The following is a 22,898-nucleotide window of genomic DNA, read 5'->3' as shown; positions in this document are numbered from 1 at the left end:
CCACCACCCAAGAGAACTTCCTTTGCAACAAAGATAAAAAACAAAAACAAACAAATACAGTTCAAAAGAGATCTGTACATTAACTGCATTTGACAGCATAAGCAGCATTCCAAATCTATAGTCTATTAATGAAGGAAGGTAGGTACATTTTATAATCTTTCCCCCTGGGCATCAAGTTTCATCTTTATAATTGGACATTTAGTTTTATTTTTTCTTGTTAACATCCAGTTACAGCTAAAGACAGAGTTCTTAACCTGGGTGGAATCCAAGACCTTTTTATAAAATTTTTTTTGATACCTATTTCAATATAATTGATTCCTTTGTAATCCTATATATTTCGTTTTATAAATTTTTTTTTTGTTTTTTTTTTTTGTTTTTGGGCAGGGCAGTTGGGGTTAAGTGACTTGCCCAAGGTCACACAGCTAGTACATGTGTCAAGTGTCTGAGGCCGAATTTGAACTCAGGTCCTCCTGACTCCAGGGCCGGTGCTCTACTGACTGCGCCACCTAGCTGCCCTTGTTTTATAAATTTAAAAACATTATTCTGAAAAGGAGTCCATAGGATTCACCAAACTTTCAAAGGGGTTCATGACACACATAAAAAAAAATGTTAAAAATTCCTACTCACAGGGAAGCTATGTGGTACAGTGAATAGAGCACCAGCCCTGGAGTCAGGAGGACCTGAGTTCAAATGTGGCCCCAGACACTTGATGCTTACTAACTGTGTGACCTTGGGCAAATCACTTAACCCCAACTGCCTTGCCTTCCTCCCTCCAAAAAAAGGTAAAAAATAAAAAAATAAATATAAGAAAAAGAATGCCTATTCAACAGGATTCTTTTTGGGGCAGCTAGGTGGTATAAACCAAGGAATTAGGTGTCAGGATGACCTGATTTCAAATCTAAGGCACTTCTAGCTGTGAGATCCTGGGATTGTTACTTTATCTGTAAACTGAACTTACTGGACTCAGGGGCCTTTGAATCTATTACCCTGAGTCATCAAGGTCAGCTGGTATTCTCTCACCTTTTAATTTATCTTAGGTATCAACTTCCCATTAGCTATTTTTTGTTTTATAATTTTTAGCCAAAGGACATTCTCCCTCACAGAGAAGACAAGTAAAACAAAGATGGAACAACTCTGCCTTCTCTGAGTCATTAATTATCATTGTCTCATTCACCCCAAGCAGGGTTCCTATGTCTTCTTTGATCCTCATTTTTTCCCTAATACGTCTAAAACAAACCACATCTTCTTTGGTTGTCTTTGGGTTTCTTCGCCATCCTTAGCTCATTCATTACAAGTTTTCATACTCCTGGTATCATTTCTGCAGAACGGCGCCACACTTTTGTTTTTGTTCTGTGGTTGCCTCTTGCTTCCAACTTCTTTCCACAGCTGTTTAAAACCTAAGTTTGTTGGTGAGGTCCTTGTACATCCAAAGCAGTCTCTTCAGACAATTTGCTCCTCACCAGGCTTGTTTCTTTTTGTGCCTTCAGAGCTACATTTTTGAGACCTTCTCATTCCTCCTGAGCTGACTTGTCTTGAAGAATTTTGGACAATGGGATAAAACCTAGTGAACCCTTCCTGTGAACCCTTTGAAATTTGTTTTTTTGTTTTTTTCTCTAAATTCTGGAGTATTCTTTGTCTTTTTCTCAAGATTCACATAATCTCTACCACACTAACCAATTCCTTCCTAGGAATGAGAATCAGATCCAGAATACTATTTCCTCTTATTGGGGGTGGGAGGAGAGGAAGATTCTGTAGATGTCTGGGTAATTAAAATCTCCTATCATATTACACCTTTCTTCCATGCTAGCTTGTGATATTTCCCAAACTCCTCATCTATTTCTATTTTTCCTTCCAATGATCTTTACTCAAATGCTCTTCACTATGCTTCCCCCATCCTGGTCCTAGATTTTCTCACATAAAAATACCTTCTTAATATACAATGCCACCTTACCTCAGCCAACCCTTTTTACCTATCCTGTTTCTTTCAAATGAGTAACCATCCAGAGCCATATTGTGGTTGAGGGTTTGATGGTCAAATTTGCTTCCTTGCATTGGGACTTCCAGTTCAAAAATCCTCCTTATTGCTTAGACTTCAGGCTCTTGAGTATACAGTGTTTCAGGCCATAAGTTTTTTCTGCAGGTTCCTTTCTTGGATTTTGTGTACTCCTCTGAACCTTTGGGTATCTCACTGTTATTCTTCCTTCATTTAAGTACCTTGTATGGGATCTAAGTTGGAGGATAACATCAGCAGTTTTCTCTCCCACTCTTTTTTTATTTGAAAGCCCTTTTGATTAGATTGGTGAAGCATCAGGCAAACACATCCTTACCAGTCTTTGTTCAATATACTCTATTTCCTAGCCAGGAGTTTATAATTTCTGTGCTTTTAGCTGTGACCCAGAAATCCGAATTCCAAATGACTGAATCATTTGGTGTATTGTTTCCTTAATTATTCTTTGGGGATACTTTGCTATGTTATCTCTCCTATATATCTTAAATAGAAGAGATTTTAATTCCTGTGACATTCATATTTCAATGCGTTATGGCATCTGGAGGCAGAGTTGGGCAGTTTTTTTTTCCTGTTGCATGAAGCTAAACTATATTCCTGCTTTTAAAAAAAGCTTCAGTATTTTCCCTTTAGGATACAAATTCTCTTGCTTGTTATTTGAAGCCCTACACAATAGTCTATCTCCACTTTATCTTTCTTGACTAATTTCACACTAGCCTACCTCACATACCCTATGTTCTAACCAAATTGACCTGCTTACTATTCTAAGTGCGCAACATCCTATCCATTTCCTATCTCACTGCCTTTGCACATGTTCAGAATTCTCTCCATCCTGCCTTCTGCCTCTTGGAACCCTTAGCTCCCCTCTGAGGTTTGGCTTAAGTCCCATGTCTTACATGGGGCCATTCCTATTCTCATCCTTGATCCCTGGATCATTGTAAACACCTCAACCCTGCCAAAAGTACTTTGTGGACATTTTGTATCTACTTATCTGAGTATTCATTGTTTCCACTGAGTAGGAAGTAAGTTCCCTGAGAAGAGAAAGTGGTTTGTTTGTTTTTTGCTTTTTTATTATTGTTTATTTAATTTAATTTACTTTTTGTTGCATTTTAAATTCCAAACTGCCTCCCTTCCCAGCCCACACTAGAGAAGGCCACCATTTGATGCAGACTTATAAATACATGTAAAACCATACTATACGTACTTCTTTTTATTAGTTCTTTTTCTGCAGGTGAATAGCATCTTCCTTCACAGGTCCCTTGTAGTTGATTGGAGTATTTATAGTACTCAGAATAACTTGGTTGTTCACAATTATTCTTTGGACAATGTTGCTGTTACTGTACACAATGTTGTCTTGGTTCTGCTCACTTCACTCTTCATTGTTTCATGCAAGTCTTTTCATGCTTTTCTAACATCAACCAGCTGATTATTTCTTACAGCACAGTAGTATTCCATCACAATCATAGGCCACAACTTGTTTAGCCATTCCCTAACTGATGGACATCCCCTCAATTTCCAGTTCTTTGCCACCACAAAGAGAGCTGCTATAAATATTTTAGAACATATAGGTTTTTTTTTCATTTTTTTTCCTAATCACCTTGGAAAACAGACCTAATAATTGCATTCCTGGGTCAAAGAGTATACATAACTTTATAACTCTTTAGGCATAATTCCAGATTGTTCTCCAAAACGGTTGGATCAGTTCACAATTCCACGGACAGTGTATTAATGTCCCAATTTTCCACATGCACTCCAACATTTGTCATTTTCCCTGTCTATCATTTTAGCCAATCTGATGGGTGTGAAATGATTTCTCAAAGTTGTTTTAATTTGCTTTCCTCTCATCAATAATGATTTAGAGCATTTTTATATGACTATGTATAGCTTTGATTTCTTCATTGAAAAATTGCCTGTTCGTATCCCTTGATCACTTATCAATTGGGAGAATGACCCATATTCTTACAAATTTGACAAAGTTCTCTATCTTTTAGATATGAGACCTTTATCCAAGAAACTGTCCATAATTTTTTCCCCCACATTTTCTGCTTCCTTTTAATCTCAGCTACATTGGTTTTATTTGTACAATACTTTTTATTTTAATGTAATGAAAATTATCCATTTCATATCTCACAATGCTTTCTATCTTTTGTTTATTCATAAATTCTTCTCCTATCCATAAGTCTGATAGGTAATGTGTTCCCTGTTCTTCTAGTTGTCTTATAATATCTCCCTTTATATCTAGGTCATATATCCATTTTGGCCTCATCTTGGTAAATGGTGTAAGATCTATACCCAATTTCTGCCAGACTGCTTTTCAGTTTTCCCAACAATTTTTACCAAATAGTAAATTTTTATTCCCAAAGCTTAAAACTTTACCTTTGTCAAACACAAGGTTACTATAATTGTTTACTACTGTGTATCGTATGTCTACTCTGTTTTACTGATCCACCCTTCTATTTCTTAGCCAGTACCAGATAGTTTTGATAATTTCTGCCTTATAATATAGTTTAAGATCTGGTACTGCTAAATCTCCTTCCTTTACATTTTTTTCCATTAAATTCTCTGATATTCTTGACCTTTGGTTCTTCCAAATGAATTTTATTATTTTTTTCCTAGCTCAATAGTATAATTTTTAGTAGTTTAATTGGGATGGCATTCAGTAAATAGATTAGTTTAGGTAGAATTGTTATTTTTATTATATTGGCTCTACCCACCCATGAATATTTCTCCAATTACTTAAATCTGACTTTATTTGTATAAAAAGTGTTTTATAATTATGTTCTTGTAGTTCCTGGGTTTGTCTTGGTGGGGATATTCCCACGTATTTTATACAATCTGCAGTTATTTTAAATGGGGTATCTCTGACTATCTCTTCTTGAAGGGTTTTGTTGGTGATATGTAGAAATGCTAACAATTTATGTAGGTTTATTTTATATCCTGATACATTGCCAAAATTATTAATTATTTCAACTAACTCTTTTAGCTGAATCTCTAGGATTTTCCAAGAATATCATCTTATCACAAAGAGAGATAGTTGTATTACCTCATTGCCCATTCTTCTTCCTTCAATTTCTTTTTCTTCTCTTATTGCTGTTGTTAGCATTTCTAATACAATATTGAATAATATTGGTGATAATAGGCATCCTTGTTTCACTCCTGATCTTATTGGGAAGGTTTCTAGCTTCTCCCTTTATAAATAATGCTTGCTGATGGTTTAAGGTAGATACTTCTTATCATTTTAAGGAAAAATCCTTTATAACTATGCTTTTGAGTGTTTTTTTAATAGGAAGAAACATTGTATTTTGTCCAAAGCTTTTTCTGCATCTATTGATATAATCATATGATTTTTGTTACTTTTGTTTTGATATAATCAATTGTGTTAGTTAGTTTTCTTTATGTTAAACAATCCCTTCATGAACTGTCCTATTTTTGTCTTTGTATCTCCTCACCCAGCACTGTCCTTTGAACATTTTAAGAATTTAATAAATGCCTGTTAAAGTGAATTGGACTCAAATCCCTTTTCCAAAGAGGGCACCCAACTTTTCCCCCCAGGAGTCTCCTAACCATTGGCACATGTTGGCATTTCCTCCCCCATCCTCCTTTCCTCTTCCTATTGCTGTCAAGTCCCTTGATGTCACCCATATACCATTGTGAGCTGACAGCTCTGCCCAGGCCCTCATGGACACAGCCTATAACAAGGGGGTGATGGTGGCACAGGAGCTCAGTGACCATACTAGAACTGTACAACCGGGGTAGGCCATGGTGAGGCACCTATAATGTTATCAAGCCTGCCCTTCCCAGAATCCAATGACAGACATTAGGGGCCTCCCACCCATCATGGTTGGTGAACCATATCCTGGAGTGGCCCTTGGGGTGGAGGAAGGTCTACTCTGCCAGCTGCTTCATTCTCCAGAATTCAACTTATTCCCCAATTCGGCTGTCTTTGAAAGCAACTTCATCCAGGTACTCTTGTCCTGTTCTTCAGGTCAACTCTCCTTTGAGAGAGGAGAGCTCTCTCAAACCCCTATACCCAGGAGATGACTAAAAGATGCATATTAGCTTTGGAATTCCTGGGGTGGGGGGGTTGGGGAGTGAAGGAAGGATGGTGTTAGTTTCTGAATTCTCCTCAGGATAATTGAGCTACTTACAGAGTTTTGGCTGTATAAGGGCATCAGGTCTGAACCACTGAGAAAAAAGTTCTTTAGTTTTGAATCTCTATACTCTGTACCTACCTTCTGTCTTTGCCTGCCTACCCCTCCACCCTACCCTTCTGAACCATGCCCAAATGAGATAGCTAGAGTGGTAATGAGATTAAGACTCAGTGAAAAGTCAATGCTAGAGCTATGCCTTTGAATTCTACCTTCCACTATTGGGAATGTTTGGGAAAATCTTCCCTGAAGGCCGGGGCTGGACAATTTTGATATGCATTGATTCTTTGGGTCCATAGAACTTTTTTTTCTCAAAATCAGGAGGGAAATTGTCATCATGGTATAACTCACAAAACTGAGCCTTACTGACTTAAATAAATAATATACCACTATGGGTTTGGGATACTGGTTTAGATTCATCTTAAAAGTCTTATATGCCTGAGTCCTAGGCCTATGAGTTTGTGTAACATAATGTTTTTTTTTTCACTTCATGAAATAAAACAAGCATTTCCATAACACAGTACAATAAAAAAGATGACTGCGCATGAAACTTCAAATCTACTATGCACAACTTGTTATTTCTTTCAAATTTACAACAAAATTATCATGTAAATTTCTTTTTTTCTTCCCTATCTCCCTCCCCAGATGGCTATCATTAGACACAAATAGGTATATGTATAGATATATACAAAATCATTCTATACATGCTTCTTTCTCCAGAACTTTCATAAGTTCTTTCTCCAGATACAAATAGCATCTTTCTTCATATGTCCTTTATTAGTAAGTCTTTCCATGCTTTTCTAAAATCACTGAGCTCACCATTTCTTGCAGCACAGTAGTATTCTATCACAAACATATGCTACAACTTGTTTAGCCATTCCCCAATTGATGGGCATTCCTGCAATTTCCAGTTCTTTGCCACTGCAAAGAGAGCTGCTACAAACATTTTAGAACATATAAATTCTTTTCCTTTTTCCCTAATCATCTTTGGAAACAGACCTAGTAGTGGTATTGCTGGGTCAAAGGGTATAGGTAATTTAATCTCTCTTTGGGTATAATTCCAGACTGTTCTCCAAAATTGTTGGATCAGTTCACAGTTCCACCAACAATGAATTAGTGTCCCAATTTTTCCACATCCCCTCCAACATTTGTCACTTTTCCCTTCAATCATTTTAGTCTGTCTGGTAAGTGTAAAATGATAGCTCAAGATTGTTTTAATTTGCATTCAATAATTGATTGCAAGGCTTGCATTGCAATCAACAATGATTTAGAGCATTTTTATATCTGACTATAAATTTTTATTTCTTCACTGGAAAACTGTTTATCAATTGGGGAATGATTCATATTCTTATAGATTTGACAAAGTCCTCTACATATTTGAGATATAAGATCTTTATCTGATAAGCTGTCTATAAAAATTTTTCCCCAATTTTCTGCTTTCCTTCTTATCTTGGCTACATTTGTTTTATTTGTACAAAACCTTTTAAATTTAATGTCATTGAAATGACCCATTTTATATGTAACTTTGCTTTCTACCTCTTGTTTATTTACAACTTGTTTGCCTATCCATAAGTCTGACAAGTAATATGTTCCATATTTTTCTAAGTTTCTTGTAATAGCTCTCTTTCCATCTAGTTCATGTATCCATTTTGACCTTATCTTGGTAAATGGTGTAAGATATTGGTCTACGCCCAGTTTCTGCCATACTGCTTTCTAGTTTTCCCGACAAAATTTTTACCAAATAATGAATTCTTATCCCTAAATCTTGTCTTTACATTTGTCAAATACAAGATTATATTTATTTGCTGCTATAAATTCTATGTCTACTCTATTCCATTTATCTACCTTTCTATTTCTTAGCCAGTACCAGAAAGATTTGATAATTATTGCCTTATAAAATATAGTTTAACATTGGGTACTCCTAAACCTCCTTCCTTTGCATGTTTTCATATTTCCTTTGATATTCTTGACTTTTTGTTCTTCCAAATGAATTTTGTTATTATTCTTTTAAAAAATTTCATAATTTAATTGAGATTGTGTTGAATATATGAATTAGTCTAGATAACATTGTCATTTTTCTTATATTGGCCCTGCCTACCCATGAACAATTAATATTTCTCCAATTATTTAAATCTGATTTTATTTGTATAGAAAATATTTTATAATTATGCTTATGTAGTTCCTGGGTTCATTTTGGCAGATATACTCCCGGGTATTTTATACTGTCTAGAGTTATTTCAAATGTATAGTACAGTTTTAGTCAAATCAATCAACAAACATATGCTGACAGTGTAATTGGGCATTGCACTATGTAGTGGGGATATAAAGAGAGCTCTCTCAATGCCTATAGTTTGGTTTGGGCAGGAAAACACATAGATGATAATTTATTAATATAGACATATAAGATATTACATATAAGGAGGTTGGATAAGTGGGATCACTAAGGTTCCTTTTGGTAACAAGATTTTATGATTCTAGGAGGAATGCTAAATAAGTTGACCTGGAAATAAGTGTTATGAGTTCAGAAGAGGGGAGACATCCTTGAGGAGTGGGATGGTAAAACAAAGAAAGACTTTATAAGGACATGGGGCTTGAATTCTTCTTTTCCAGAAGAGGAAAATTAAGGAAATTGGAGAGGAAGGAAACAAGTATTTATCAGAATATTAATAATAATATCATTGCTATTGTACCCTACAGGCACTACATTGTTTCACAAATGTTGTATCATTTGATAATTGGTGTTATTACCATTACAGCTGAGAAAACTGAGGCAGACAGCAGTTAAATGACTTGTCCAGAGTCACAGGGCATATATAGGGTGTTCAGGAGGTCTAGCACTCTTGTGTGAGGGCTTGCAGAGCCCTTTTCAGGGCTGCTCATCCCCTTTTGGTGTTTACCTATCTTCCAACTCTCACCTGTGGCTCCAAGAAGCTGTGGCATGTGCAATGATCATACCCTGGTAAAACCACCTCAGTAGACAGGCTAAACCAGTGTGAGGGTATCTGACAGGCCTCAAACCTGTTGGTGAGTTAGGAGCATGTCCACCCCAAACATGTGAAGACTTCCTCCCACAGAATGGGTGGATGAGAATAATTTGTCCCAATGTCCATGAAGGCAGCAAGCACTGTGGAGCACTTAGAGCTTGGTCAGACATCCAAGGTGCCAAAGTCATGCACTGCATCTTGGGCCATTGCCCAAGTCTTGACTTTTGTCCTGCCACTGGACTTCAATGACTCAGGAAGAGATGGTAAGGTTGATGACTTTGTGCAGCTCTGCCTCACTTAAATCTAATATATGAGCAAGTCAAGACATCACCCAGTGATGTCATTTGTCCTTTCTGAAAATGAAGGATGAACAAGAAGTTCAGGATTTGAACTCAGATCTTCCTGATTCCCTGACCAGTGTTCTAGCTACTGTACCACCCAGGGTGGTAATGGAGGGTGGAATTTCAGGCTATTGATACTTCAGCTGTCTATTCAAATGCATGGAGATGAAAACAATAACTCACATTTAGACAATGCTTTAAGCTTTATGAAATGCTTTTGTATAATGACCCTCTGGAGTAAGCAGTGCAAGAGTCATCATTCCCATATTACAAATAAAAAAAAAAACAGGTTTACTGAGATTAAGCTCCTCCTGAATCCTGGGTTGAGATGGGCAATTCAACAAGTGTCTATAGTAAGTGTCTGCCTTCAAGAAACTTCCAGCCCTGGAATCACAATCCTGCTCAAAGATGTGTTCACACAGATTCCAGGGGATTGTGTCCATAATGTTTGATAGCAATGTGCCAAATTGGTAGTAAACTGACTATTTAGAATGAGAATTTCAGAACTCAAAGGAACCTTAGGCCTCATTCTGAGAAGGCAGTATGGGGTAGAAGCTAGAGTTCAGGGTTCAGAATCAGGAAGATAAAGTGTGTTCAAATCCCACCTCTAATATTTATGAGAACTACACAAATACCAGTTATTAGCTAGTTACAACCCTTTGAAGATGAAGAAACTGAGTCCCAGAGAGCTGAAGCAATGTGCCCCAGGTCATACAAAACAGCTAGTGGATCTGCTAACAAATAAGGAAGCTAGCTTGTATACCTAATACATATTCATTAATAGAGGGTAGCAGCAGCACCACAAATAAATAAAAAACATCCTCAAATAACTCTGAAACAAAGGACATTTTTTGGCAGCTGATTTACCTACCTAACTATGTTTTGTTTAAGGTAATATTAAAATTAGTTATGCTCTCAAAGCTCACACCCAGTGACAATTGTTGCATTTGGGAGGGGGAGTTTGGGGAAGGGGGGAATTCTAATGAATTTCATACCCTTTTTTACCCAGAAAAATTTAGTGAGAAGCTAGAGAGAAAGTGAGATAGATCTTAGAGCAAGTCTTGATATTTGTTGAGCTTGTGGTTAGCTAGCCACTGGTGGCCCTCTGCTTCTAGGATGCTCTGGACTCGATGGGGAGTCAGAACTTCTAAAAGCTGGTCAGCTAGAGGTTTAGAAGCTTCAATTAGAGTGGCTGTAGCAGCCATGGAGTCTAATTGTTTTGAAAAACAGGTAACTGGCTTGGAGTCAGGTCCTAAGGACTGGGTTAGGACTCCCAAAGCCTGTCCTCTCCTTTCATCAACATACTGAGTGAAAGGTTTTCCTAGATTAGGTAAAGCTAATGCTGGAGTGGTGGTCAGTTTAGTTTTCAAAGTCCCAAAAGCTTGTGCTGGGTAGGGGCTCCACTCTAGAGGGAGTGAGTCTGGGCCTTGAGTGGCAATTAATGGTTGCAGTCCCTCCCAAGCCTTGGGCTTAATTGGATATTGAAGGCAATGGAGGGGAACTATGGCTGGGGTGGCAGAAGTAGCTTGCCCAGGAATTCCCTGATCCCAAACAATTGGCTCAACCCTCTCCCACAGCTCTGGGGGAACATGGGGAGGTCTGGTAGACAGAGGGAAAAGGGAGTTATGAGGTTTAACTAGAGAAAATTGGCTTCCCAATTTCACCATCAGGTCCCTTCCCAACAAGGGGGCAGGGCCAGAGAAGGAGTGTTCAAACAACAGATCCTTGATGCCCATGACCCGATGGGTCGAGAGTCATGTGGGGCCAGAGCAATTAGTTAAAACAAGAGAACATAGCCGTGATAAAGTGGGTAACCTTACCTTCTGCCTCAATTTTGCCCAGGGCTCGGTGAGGGAGGTGGAAAAAGTGAGATAGATCTTAAAGACTCTTGAAAAGAGGCTACTATTGCAAACTTTATTTAAGGATACTCATCAAAATGAGTGCATCAACCTCCAGGATTGGGGTCGGGGCAGGACTCACCATTCCTTGGAAGGCTCCCACTCAGGACGAGTCCCTGAATGGTAGTATATTGCTTGCATTTGGGAGTGTTGAGTTAAGCAGTATCAACTGACTAGGGGCAATGTGCTTTCATTTATATTTGATGGGGGCAGACCCCTTATGATTTATTCTTGGGAAGTTTTGCAGGGAGAGCTTAGGATTTATTATTGATTGGGTAACACATACCTAGAAATTTCATCACATTTTTCACTGAATTTCAGCAAGGAGGCAGATAGGTCGCAGTAACTGTAATTTACTTAGTAGAAAGCCGTCACGAGGCAGAGGTCTCGGTTATCACAGACAAGTGAAATCAGCCTCAGAAATGTGTTAGTTGGCAAGAGAAGCCAGTGTGGGATTAAAAATTTGCTGTAGATAATTAACTTGTAGATATTCCTTAGTAATTGCCTAGTACTAATTCCCTAGTACTTAAGAGTATTCATTACTCCAATTGAATTCCCTATTCAACCAACATGATGCCTCTCATTCCTTTTTATAGCAGCAACACCGTTACTAAACACACCAAACAATTTCTGCCCTGGGACGTCACATTCTAGTTGGGGGGGGGGGTAAAACATATACATAAAAGGATAAATAACAATACAACTTAACAAACATTTATTAAGCATCTACTATATAGAGAGCACACTGGGGGAGACAAAAAGTTCAGTGTGTCCCTGCCCTCATGGGGTTTACAGTCTAATTAGGGGTGTATCACAAGCATACAGATAGCTATGATTCACAAAATTGTGTGATAAGTTTGTGAGAGGCATAAAGTTCTGTGAGATTTGAGGGGAATGATCACTAACAACTTGGGGGTATCAGAGAAGGTCTCAGAGAAGAGAGGTGGTACTTAAGCTAGGCTTCAGAGGGATAAATAGGATCTCAATAACTGAGTGTTGTGTCTGGGAAAAGATAAGGAGGACATTCCAGGCAGAGAGAACAATGTGAGGAAAGGTACAGAGGTGAGGGAAGATATAAGACATATGCAGAGGACAGAGAGTTATCTAGTTTGGCAGGAGTACAGGGGACTTATACAAATATGAAAGGAAAGGACCAAATCATTCATCTGGACCAGCCTGGGTGGGATCTATCTACCCATCTCAGTGTCTATTGAGACCTAAACATTGCCACACTGGGAGCCACATGCCAAACTTCAAGAATTATTTATCGTTACCAATTAATATTTCCCTTTTCTCTCTCATCCTTCCCTAATTCCTTCCTCCTTCAGCCACCAAGCTTCAGTTCCTCTCTGATCTTTGCCATTGGAATTGATTTTCAGGTCACAAAGACTGAGGACTGGGTAGATGTTGAGGATAGGTCCACAACTGTGGTCCTTGGAGTGACCTCCTCAGTGCCAAGCCTGCCACTACCAAACATCTTCCTGATGGCTAAGGTCACCTGGCCCCAGGGACATTTATCAACATGGACCAAACCCATCAATCCACCAACTATCACTCTTAGTAGGTAAACAAAATAAGTAAAATTAATAAACATTTGAAGGAGAGGGAATTGGAAGTGGACTTTTATGACTGAATGGCTGGCGTAGGGGCTACTCAGCAGCTAGGAGCAGAAAAAAGAAAAAACACAAATGGTCACCAAGGGTTTAATTTGAGCAATCTTGTTATTTTATTTCTTCTTCTTCTTCTTCTTCTTCTTCTTCTTCTTCTTCTTCTTCTTCTTCTTCTTCTTCTTCTTCTTCTTCTTCTTCTTCTTCTTCTTCTCCTCCTCCTCCTCCTCCTCCTCCTCCTCCTTCTCCTCTTCCTCCTCCTCCTCCTTTTTTTCTTCCTCCCCTTCTTCCCTTCTCCTTCTCTTTCTCCTCCTCCTCTTCCTCTTTTCTCCCTCCTCCTTCTGTATTGATTAAACTACTATGTGCCAGGAACTATATTAGATTTAGGGATATGATGATTTGAAAGCAAAACAGTCTCTGCCATCACAGAGCTTAATTCTAGTGATGGGATCAGCATGTACATATGTAAGTATATATGGAACATATATTCCCAAATAAATACAAGATGGCTTGGGGAGGGGAGGACACCAGCAACTGGAGGATTAGGAAAGGCTTCAGGTAGAAGGTGGAACAAGTCTTGAAGTAAACTAGGCAGAGCTGAGGAAGGTAATAAATACATCATCATCAACCACAATAACAACATTATTGTTGTTATTAATATTAATAGTTTATTATTTAGATGACAAAGAAGGGATAGAAGGTTAAGAAGCTAGTTTAAAGAAAGGGGAAGTGTTTTGAGAACAGTAATATGTGGACAATCTATTCCTTTTCTCCTCCCCTAACTACTCCAGTCACCCTTAGTCCTTGTCCAGGAAGTCCATCCTCTGCTATCATGAAGGGAAATAGATTGATGACTTTCTCTTGAATTATTAAAGCCAGAGATGGCCTAGGCTTATTGAGCGGTTGGACCTTTTCATTTATGCTATGGACTCTTTTCTTTCTTAAAAAAATTAGTATTTTATTTTTCTCCAGTTGAATGTAAAAACAATTTTTTAGAATTCCACATTCTCTTCCTTCCTCCCTCCCCACCCCCACCCCCATTGAGAAGACAAGCAATTCAATATAGGTTATACATGTGAAGTCATGCAAAATATATCCATAGCAGTCATGTTGTGAAAGAAAACATAAACAAAAAAATTCAAGAAAATAAATAATTTTTTAAAAGTATGCTTCAATCTGTATTCAGACACCATTGGTTGTTTCTGTGGGGATGGACAGCATTTTTCATCCTAAGTCCTTCAGAACTGTCTTGGATCACTGTATTGTGAGAATGGCTGAGTCTTTCTCAGCTGATCATCTTACAATATTGCTGTTACTTTGTACACAGTACAGTTCACTTTGTATCAGCCTATGTCTTTCCAGATTTTTCTGAGAGCATCCTGATCAGCATTTCTTATAGTACAATAGTATTCCATCATACTCACACACCACAACTTGTCCAGTCATTCCCCAATTGATGGGCATCCCCTCAATTTCTAATTCTTTACTTCCAGAAGAGAGCTGCTATAAATATTTTTGTACATATAGGTCTCTTTTGGGATACAGACATAGTAATGGTGTTGCTAGGTCAAAGGGTATGTATGGACTCTTTTCTAAAGAGAATTCCTCTAAGCAGAGAAGAACTATATTTAGATCTCTAGCCACTCCCTCAGTGTTTAGCACAGTACCTGGAACATAGTAGGCACTTGTGGAACTGGACTGCTTGTGGAACCTGATTGGATTGGATGAAAGGAATCCAGGCCTTAGGCAGTGTTTGATGAATGGCCAACAGAAAATGAGACATCCTGGTTAAGAACAGATTCATTTTACCCAAAGTGACTAGTTCTCTCTGGTGATGTCTTCACTTGTGCCCTTAGGATTGTCCCACTGAAATTTGTGGAGATCATGATCTATGACAGGTCCCAACGTATCCTGAGGGTCAGAACTGTGACTGAAAAGATCTATTACATGAAGCTCCATCCCAAACACCCTGAAGCTGTCTTCCATTTCTGGATTCGACTGGTGAACATTCTGGAGAAGGGCCTGTCCATCACCACCAAAGATCCTAGAATCCATGTGAATCATTGCTTGGTGCCCAAAACCCCTAGCACAACCATTCTGCAAGAAGTAAAGGTGCTTTTCCCCTAATCTTTAAGTGGGGGTCAGTCATTAGGTGATGGTTTACAGTATCCAGTCCTCAAGTGTGTAACTACCCACCAGCAGTCTTTCTATGAGTGCTTTGATAATGACAGATGATATAACAAGTCTTGAGTGGGCAATTTTATCAATTTTTTTTATCAATTTTATTTTTCATCACTAGAATGTAAACTTCATGAGGACAGGGACTTGTGTCTTAGTTAAATTTTTTTATCTCTGAGAGCCTGAGCCAAGATGGTGGCATGAAAATTTTTTATCTCTCCCAGAGCCTAGCATAGTGCTCTGTACATAGTAGTTAATTAATAAATAATAGCTTGTTGAATATATTGATTTTGTTAGAGTAAGTGATTCACAGGAGGTGAAGATAATGTATGTCCATGCACAAATAAAAATTATTATTTAGAAGGCACATGTTCAACTTAATTGATTTTTAAAAGTAAAAACAAGAAATATAAAAATTTTAGTAAATTTAATGGCATGTTAGCTTTAAAAAAAAAACCTGCCACTTCCAAATTATGGTCAGTTAAGAGAAAGAAAAAAAAACAAGAGGAAGGATGAAGAAAGGAAAGGAGGGAGGAGTGAGGAAGGAGGAAAGGAAGGAAGGAAGGAAGGAAGGAAGGAAGGAGGAGGAGGGAAGAAGAAGGAAAGGAAGGAGGAGGGAGGGAAGAAAGAAGGAAAGAAGGAAGGAAGGAGGGAAGGAAGGAAGGAAAGAAGGAAGGAGGGAGGGAAGGAAGGAAGGAAGGAAGGAGGGAGGGAAGGAAGAAGGGAGGGAAGGAAGGAAGGAAAGAAGGAAGGAGGGGGGAAGAAAGGAAGGAAGGAAGGAAGGAAGGAAGGAAGGAAGGAAGGAAGGAAGGAAGGAAGGAAGGAAAGAAGGAAGAAGAAAAAGCAGGATCATAGTATTATAAATATAAATTCAATGTAACAAGCATTTAGGAAGCATCTACTATGTATCAGGCACTGAACTGTGTGCTGAGGATACAAAACTAAAAATGAAAAAGTCCCTGTCATTAAGGAACTTACATTCTACATGGGAAAACACCATGTACCATGTACACCATAAACCATAACAAAATATACAGTTATCCCTTTCACATTGCGACTTTCCCCGTTGCAGGCTGACTTAAGAAATTAAACGGCTATTTGGGGGGAGTTTTGTGGAAGCCACAAAGGACAAAGAAAACGTTTAGAAACTCAGAAATGCATAAAATATATGTATAGTGTTTGTATAATATGAACATATTTTATCTTTTAAGTAAAAAGTTAAAGTTTGCAAAAAGAATGCAAAAGCCAGCTGATGACACACAAAAGCTGGTATTTTTACTTAACATTGACCTACTTATAGCCTATGACCAAATACTTAACTCAAATTTTACAGTAAGATACTGTAAACACCCCATAAAAGAAATAGAAAAAAATTTAGACTTCTTCTCTGGTATGAAGGGAGGGCCAAAAAATTTTATGCAGATTTTCTAGATCATAGGGACACCGCACCCCTAACCCCCATAATGTGGAAGGGATAACTGTATACAAATAAGAAAGAATGAAATCTAGAGTTACAGACAGAGAATGAAAGAGAAAATAAGAATTGGGGGACTCAGGAAGAGGTTCTTGTTAAATTCTACAGGAGAAGCCAGGTAAATATGTTTTTCAGTAGGGCTGTGAGGCTCCTATTTTGGATTATCATCATGTTGATACCTCCTTTCAAAATTCTTATTATTTCACCACCAGAAGGAAGGCCTGCTCTGGTCTGATTCCTTACTCCTGATCTGAGGGAGGGAATTCTAACTCCTTAAATCATTGCCTTCAAAAGGAGAGTAAAGCCTAAAGGTCAGATTGTTAAAAAAAAATAGATATGATCTCTGGACTCCTTCATAACTCTGCCCCTCAGTGGTGAGAAAAAGGTCCCTTTTGCTGTCACATACCTTCAGTCCTAGAAATCTGGTTCATCATGTAATTCTTTTTCCATGTAGTCAACAAAATATGACCCATCAATCTCTCAGTCAAGTGAGAGCCTGATGCTGCTGGGGGCCACAGGGATACATGAAACCTTCTCTGATCTCTCTATAGATCTTACCACCAAGAAAGACCGACTAAAGTAAGTGATTTGTACCCACAGTCAGTCCTCGACAATTTCTCCTGCAGTCAATGTCTACCTCTAATAAAGGGGTGGGTGGGGAGCTTAGGGATGAGGAGTGGAGGAGTAAGATGATATAGTTATCATTAGGTGGTCGGTGAACCCTTAATTGACAGTATTTCCGTGTTAGAAATAATGTTTCCTTAGCTCACCCAGAATTTTGTTTTCACTTCTTATGCATTATATTGTTTTGCATTTTGCTCATTTGTATTTAGAATACTCTTTTTAAAAAATTCTTTAAGTCAAAGCAAAACAATTTAATCAGAAAAAAAAGCATAGTAATATTGGCAATAGCGATCCCAGGAAAAGACAGCACAACAAAACTCAGTTCCCACTCCACGGAGATCTTGGACTACATGAAAGGAAATCAGGAAATTCACTGGTTAAATAGAAAATTACTACATTTAAGCAAGTGTATAAACTACACTTTGCTAGCATGTAAAAGAGAGAGGAGAGGAAATCCTTAATTAATGTCCATCATCTGATGCTGGTGGGGATGTGGCCAATGGGAAATTTCCTACCTAACAGCTCCCCCACTTATATTTAGAATATTCTACCTACTAGATTGCAAATTCCATTAGGACAAGAACCAAGTCCTATTTAATTTTTGTATTCCTGTGGCTAGCACATGGTAGGTGTCAAAAAATGTTTATAGGCTTGGATCCTCAAGAAATCATTCTCTGTTCTCCATGTTTTATTCTGACCCAGCCTCATTACCCTTCCCCCCATCTGCCACTTTCTTTATAATAGACAGAATATTATATAAGTAAACTGGTGGGGGGTGGTTTGAGGAGGAGAAATAGGCTTGACTTAAATAGCAAAGTAGCCAAATCTGTCCTTGGGGCACCAATCATCTTGGCATACCCCTTTGCCCTTGTCCCCTTTCTCCCTCTACACACTGTAGGGTTTTATTTGCAATCATTTGATTCAAACATTTGATTCATATTCCATAGCATTGTAATTCAATGGTCCTGTCCCTTTCTTCATGTAGGTTCTTCTTGCCTTCTGTCTCTCCAGCTTGTGCCTTCCTTCAAATTCTTCTCTGTCCCACTTTTTCCCTTGATGTCATTCTCTTTCTGATTCTTCTCTTTCTCCTCTTTTCCCTTGACCTCCCTCATTTTACCTTCCTTTCCTCTGAGGTTGCTACATATTATTCCTTACTCTTCTTCATATTTTTCCTCCTTCCCTCTTTCTTTCTTTCCCTCCCTCCCTTCTTTCTTTCCCTCTTTCCTCCCTCTTTCCTTTCTTCTCTCCCTCCTTCCTTCCTTCCTTCTTTACTTTGTATTTCCCATTGGTATTGTCTATCTTCAAAGGTTTGAGATGGTTATTTTTGACCATTTTGATATCTGCTAAATAAATACTAGTTTTATAAAATTTTAATTAAAAAAGTAAATCCTAACACATTGCATGATTGTGGAGCTTTCCCACCAACATTGTTTTAAATTAGGCCCTTCTCTGTATTTGGTTGAGCCCACTTGGTAGTTGACAGGGTGGGCCACCAGACAGCAAAAACACCAGATTTTGCATTTGGGCCAAGACATATGCAACTGACAACACACATAATAAGTAAATGCCCTAGGCAGAGGCCAGAACAGATGGAGTGGTACCCACTCATTCCCCAGCAAAGGCAAAGGTTGGCTCCCTGCCTTGCCTCACTCCCCCTTGGCATTCCCATCTTTTCTCTAGGCAATTTTTAGAAGAATCATACCCACCAAATATAATCATGACTTACCATTTCTATATTTATATCTATGCCTAAAGCATTTCTTCTTTGGTAAAACACAAAAACTAGCTTTGAAATTTTTTTTCTTTTTTTTGGTGACTGGGTATCCCTATCTTGCCCGGGGTATGGAAGTGGACAGTGGCCTCTCATAGGCTGATCCCACTGTTGGTAAGCAAGGAAGATTTGACCTGTCCGTTTGGGGCAGGCATTGCCCCCTCCTTAAGTAGCCTGGTGAGCTCTTACTCCAGAGGGCTTCCCATATTGGTACTGAACTTAGAGATCAGACCCCCAGAATTCAAGTGATCTACAAGCCTCAGCCTCCCCTGAAAGCAGGGATTGCAGGCATATGCTACCCTCCCCTCTCCAAAACACAATTTTAATGATTTTCATTTTTCCTTTCTCTCTTTGCTTGACTTTTGGGATTCCAGGAGAAGTTGTACCAGCAGTAAAACCAATGAAACTGAGATCAAAGGAGATGCCCGATCCAACTCAGGTAAAGTAGAACATAATGACACACCATCCCTGGTGGGTCTTTTCCTTTATTAGTGTCAATTCCTTCATTGTCAGCTGTTGTTGTTCAATTGAATTCAACTCTTTGTGGCCCCATTTGAGGTTTCCTCGGCAGAGATGCTGGAGTGGCTTGCCATTTTTTTTCTCCAGCTCATTTTACAGATGAGGAAACTAAGGTAACCAGGGTTAAGTGATTTGCCCAGGGTCACACAGCTAGTAAATGTCTGAGACTGGCTTTGAACTTAGGTCTTCTTGACCCCAGGCCTGCTACTCTCTCCACTGCACCACCTTGCTGCCTTATTTGAACACAGGAAATTAATAAAACAGGTAACAGTGCTGTTTTTGATAAGAGAAAACCTCAATTTTAAGAACTTTTGAAAAACAGCTTAGCACAGTGGCTAAAATGCTGGAGCTAGAGTCAAAAAGACCTGAGTTACAAATTCTGCCTCTGACACTAGGCTTATGTAATCACAGATCAAGTCCCTTAACCTCTTTTAACTCCGGTTTCCCTAGCTGCAAAATTGAGATAACAAACCTAGCTCACAGGACTGTTGTGGGGCTCAAATAGATCATATATACAAAGCGTTTTCCAAACTTTCAAGCGCCACACACCTGTTAACATTTCTTATCATGTGAAACTTTTTTTTCAAATGAGCATAAGGAAATTCAGAGGAGAGACACAGATGATCAGGGCAGTGCAGGTACCACTGTGTTTAATTTAATATTTAAAAAAACAAACTACATAATAGAGAATCAGTTTCCTATCTAGTCCTCTTTTTCTTCTTTGTGTATGGGAATGTCTATGTTGGTTGGTGTTTGCCAAGTTCATAAAAAATAAAACATTTTAAAATAAAAAATGTTTGTTAAAATTTTAAAAAAATCTTCCAGCCTATGAGAATGATCCACAGGTTCTGCTTATCTGTATGACTGAGCAACCCAGCAGTCTGTATTTCTTACTTGGTCTTATGGTCCACAGGATATGCCAGAGAAAAACAAGACAAGTGGGATATTCAACAATATTCTGGGTACAACTCGAATGACAAAGATAAACTAAAGTGGACAGAATCTTTGAACCATGGCCTCTGGGAACAAGAGAACCCTTCTGGGTTGCAGCCACTTTCTCGGCTCGGCACCCTAGCAGCCTCCCCCCATCAAGTTCGGCCACAGTCTTAGGAAGAGGGTCTTTTGACGCTGATGACTCTGACCCCCAGAAGTTAGAGAGTGATCGTCCCTCTTCACTACACTAGAACGTCACTATAGCACTGTCATGGAGGCCACACCATGGAATCATCCTAGAGGCGAAACAGGGTTAGAACAAGGCTTTTCCTGTACTTCCACTGAATAAATCCCACTTGATTGGGAAGCAAGGCTGCCCCATGTTGTAAAAAAAAAATCTGTGTTCTCTTATTATTGGTGAGGCGTCAGTGTATTTGAACATTTGAGTAAGTCCTTATCGTGAGCAGAAAATATTTGAAGGGCTGTAAAGTAGGAAAGATTGTTCTCAGACTCAGAGGGGAGAATTAGGAGCACAAGAGAGGGAAGTTACAAAACGGCAGATTTCAGTTTGATGTAAGGAAAAACTTCCTAATAATTAGAGCTTCCTAAAAGTGAAAAGGGCTGCTTCGGGAAATAGTCAACGGGTTCCCCATCACTGAAAGTCTTCAAGGAAAGGTAGGAGAAACACTTGTTGGGCCTGTTGCAGAGGAAATTTTTGTTTTGGTGTAGTTTGGACTAGAGGAACTCTGAAGTGTCCCTTCCAAGTAGTGACTCTTGGGGAAAGTAAGTTTAAAAAAGTATTGTTGAGTGTCCATTTGAAGCTAAACTGTGTTCAGATAGGTGCTAGAGGACTCCGAGAGAACTCCAGCCTTGGGCAACAAAATGTTCAGAGTCTAGGAAATAGTGAGTAATAGTAGGTTGGCAAAGAAAGAGATTTTATGAATGATGGTGACTTTAACTGGTATGTATGGCACAAGTTAGGTGCGTATTTACCTAGAAGAAGTAAGGATTCTAGATCTCTCTCCTTCCATGCTTACTTAGGAGAACTGAAGTCAGGAGGACAGCATACATCCTTAAGGAGATGCTGAGAATATCCCATCATCTGGGACAAGGGGTGCATTGATTCATACTTCTCTGAGAGACCCAGATTTGACTATTCCCAGCTGTCAGTATGTCAGGAGAAATGTAAGGAATTGCCAGTAAAGATGGAAGAGACTTAGGTAGTGCCTTGAACTTGGCATCAGGGAAGTCCTTGAGATGTTCCCCATTTGCCAGGGCTGTGAGAAACAATAGCACCTAAAAGTGGCTGACTTCAACAGCATTAGTATTGTTGTTAGGGTATGTAAGGAAGTCAGAAAATGGGAAAATTACTGGTGTATCTTTTTTTTCCATAAAATTTGTTGTTTCTTTCTTTCTTTTTTTTTTTTTGGAAGGGGAAGGCAGGGCAATTGGGATTAAGTGACTTGCCCAAGGTCACACAGCTGGCAAGTGTGTCAAGTGTCTGAGGCCGCATTTGAACTCAGGTCCTCCTGATTCCAGGGCCAGTGTTCTACTCACTGCGCCACCTAGCTGCCCCCGGTGTATCTTTTTATTGGACAAAGTTATGCTTTTTTTAAAAAATAAATTTTTATTTATATCTCTTGTTTGTACTATATTTCCCATTCCCCCCTCATTCCATCCCAGAGAGTCATCCTTTTAATAAAGAATTTTTAAAAGAGGAAGAAAAGTGGGGGAAAGTTCTACAAAACTAACTAAAATATCAAGTCTGATGGTACAGTATTCCATATCAATAGTATGTCAATTCTGCAAAGAAGCAGGGGAAAGTGTCTTGTCATATTCTTTTTTTTTTTGGACCAAACTTGGTCCTTATAATTTGCCAGCATGCAGTTTTCACTGTTTTGTTGTTTTCATTTATATTATTGTAGATACTGTGTGTATAATTTACCTGGTTCTACATACTCCCCTTTATCAGTATGTATAAATGTTCCCATGTATTTTTCTGTTTTCATCATGTTCATTGTTTCATATAGCACAGTAATATCTTATTAGATTCACACACCCCAATTTGTTTAGCCATTTTCCAATGACCATATACTTTGCTTCTGGTTTTTTGTTACTACAGAAAAGAGCTGCTACAAATGTTTTGGTGAATCTTGGGCTTTTTTTTTGGTCATTGATCTCATTTGGGTAAATGCCAACAGTGAGATCTCTGGGTCAAAAGATATGAATATTTTAATCATTTTGTTTGCATAATTCCAAATTGCTTTCCAGAATGGTTGTAACACTTCATAGCTCAATCAGTTGACAAGCATTTATTAAGTGTTTACTATATGCCAGACGTTATGCCAAGTATACAAATAGAAGCAAAAAGAAAGACAGTTCCTGCTCTCAAGTAGCTTATATTTTAATCTGGGAA

At 38.6% G+C, this 22,898-nt stretch overlaps 1 protein-coding gene across 1 annotated transcript; it reads left to right on the top strand.

Annotated features, from left to right (window-relative positions):
* The first annotated feature begins 5,728 nt into the window (after window positions 1–5,728).
* LOC118851889 (protein FAM71F2-like) lies at window positions 5,729–20,869 on the top strand. Its single transcript, XM_036761465.1, has 6 exons — window positions 5,729–5,968; window positions 12,756–12,940; window positions 14,840–15,095; window positions 17,090–17,214; window positions 19,405–19,469; window positions 20,463–20,869. The coding sequence occupies exons 1-6, from the start codon at window positions 5,813–5,815 to the stop codon at window positions 20,657–20,659; spliced, it is 984 nt and encodes a 327-aa protein (XP_036617360.1). The 5' UTR covers window positions 5,729–5,812; the 3' UTR covers window positions 20,660–20,869.
* The last annotated feature ends 2,029 nt before the right edge of the window (window positions 20,870–22,898 follow it).

The sequence above is a fragment of the Trichosurus vulpecula genome, chromosome 5, assembly GCF_011100635.1.
Source record: "Trichosurus vulpecula isolate mTriVul1 chromosome 5, mTriVul1.pri, whole genome shotgun sequence".
Lineage (NCBI taxonomy): Eukaryota > Metazoa > Chordata > Mammalia > Diprotodontia > Phalangeridae > Trichosurus > Trichosurus vulpecula.
The sequence above is the reverse complement of the archived record's forward strand: the minus strand, read 5'-3'. Positions and strand labels throughout refer to the sequence as shown.

What these genes read in the sequence shown, in the direction of transcription:
- LOC118851889 (XM_036761465.1), top strand. Translation starts at nt 5,813, where the DNA reads ATGACAGACATTAGGGGCCTCCCACCCATCATGGTTGGTGAACCATAT. An exon ending in ACCAAGAAAGACCGACTAAA is followed by an intron (nt 17,215 to 19,404) that starts GTAAGTGATTTG and finishes TTGGGATTCCAG; the next exon opens with GAGAAGTTGTACCAGCAGTA. An exon ending in AGATGCCCGATCCAACTCAG is followed by an intron (nt 19,470 to 20,462) that starts GTAAAGTAGAAC and finishes TATGGTCCACAG; the next exon opens with GATATGCCAGAGAAAAACAA.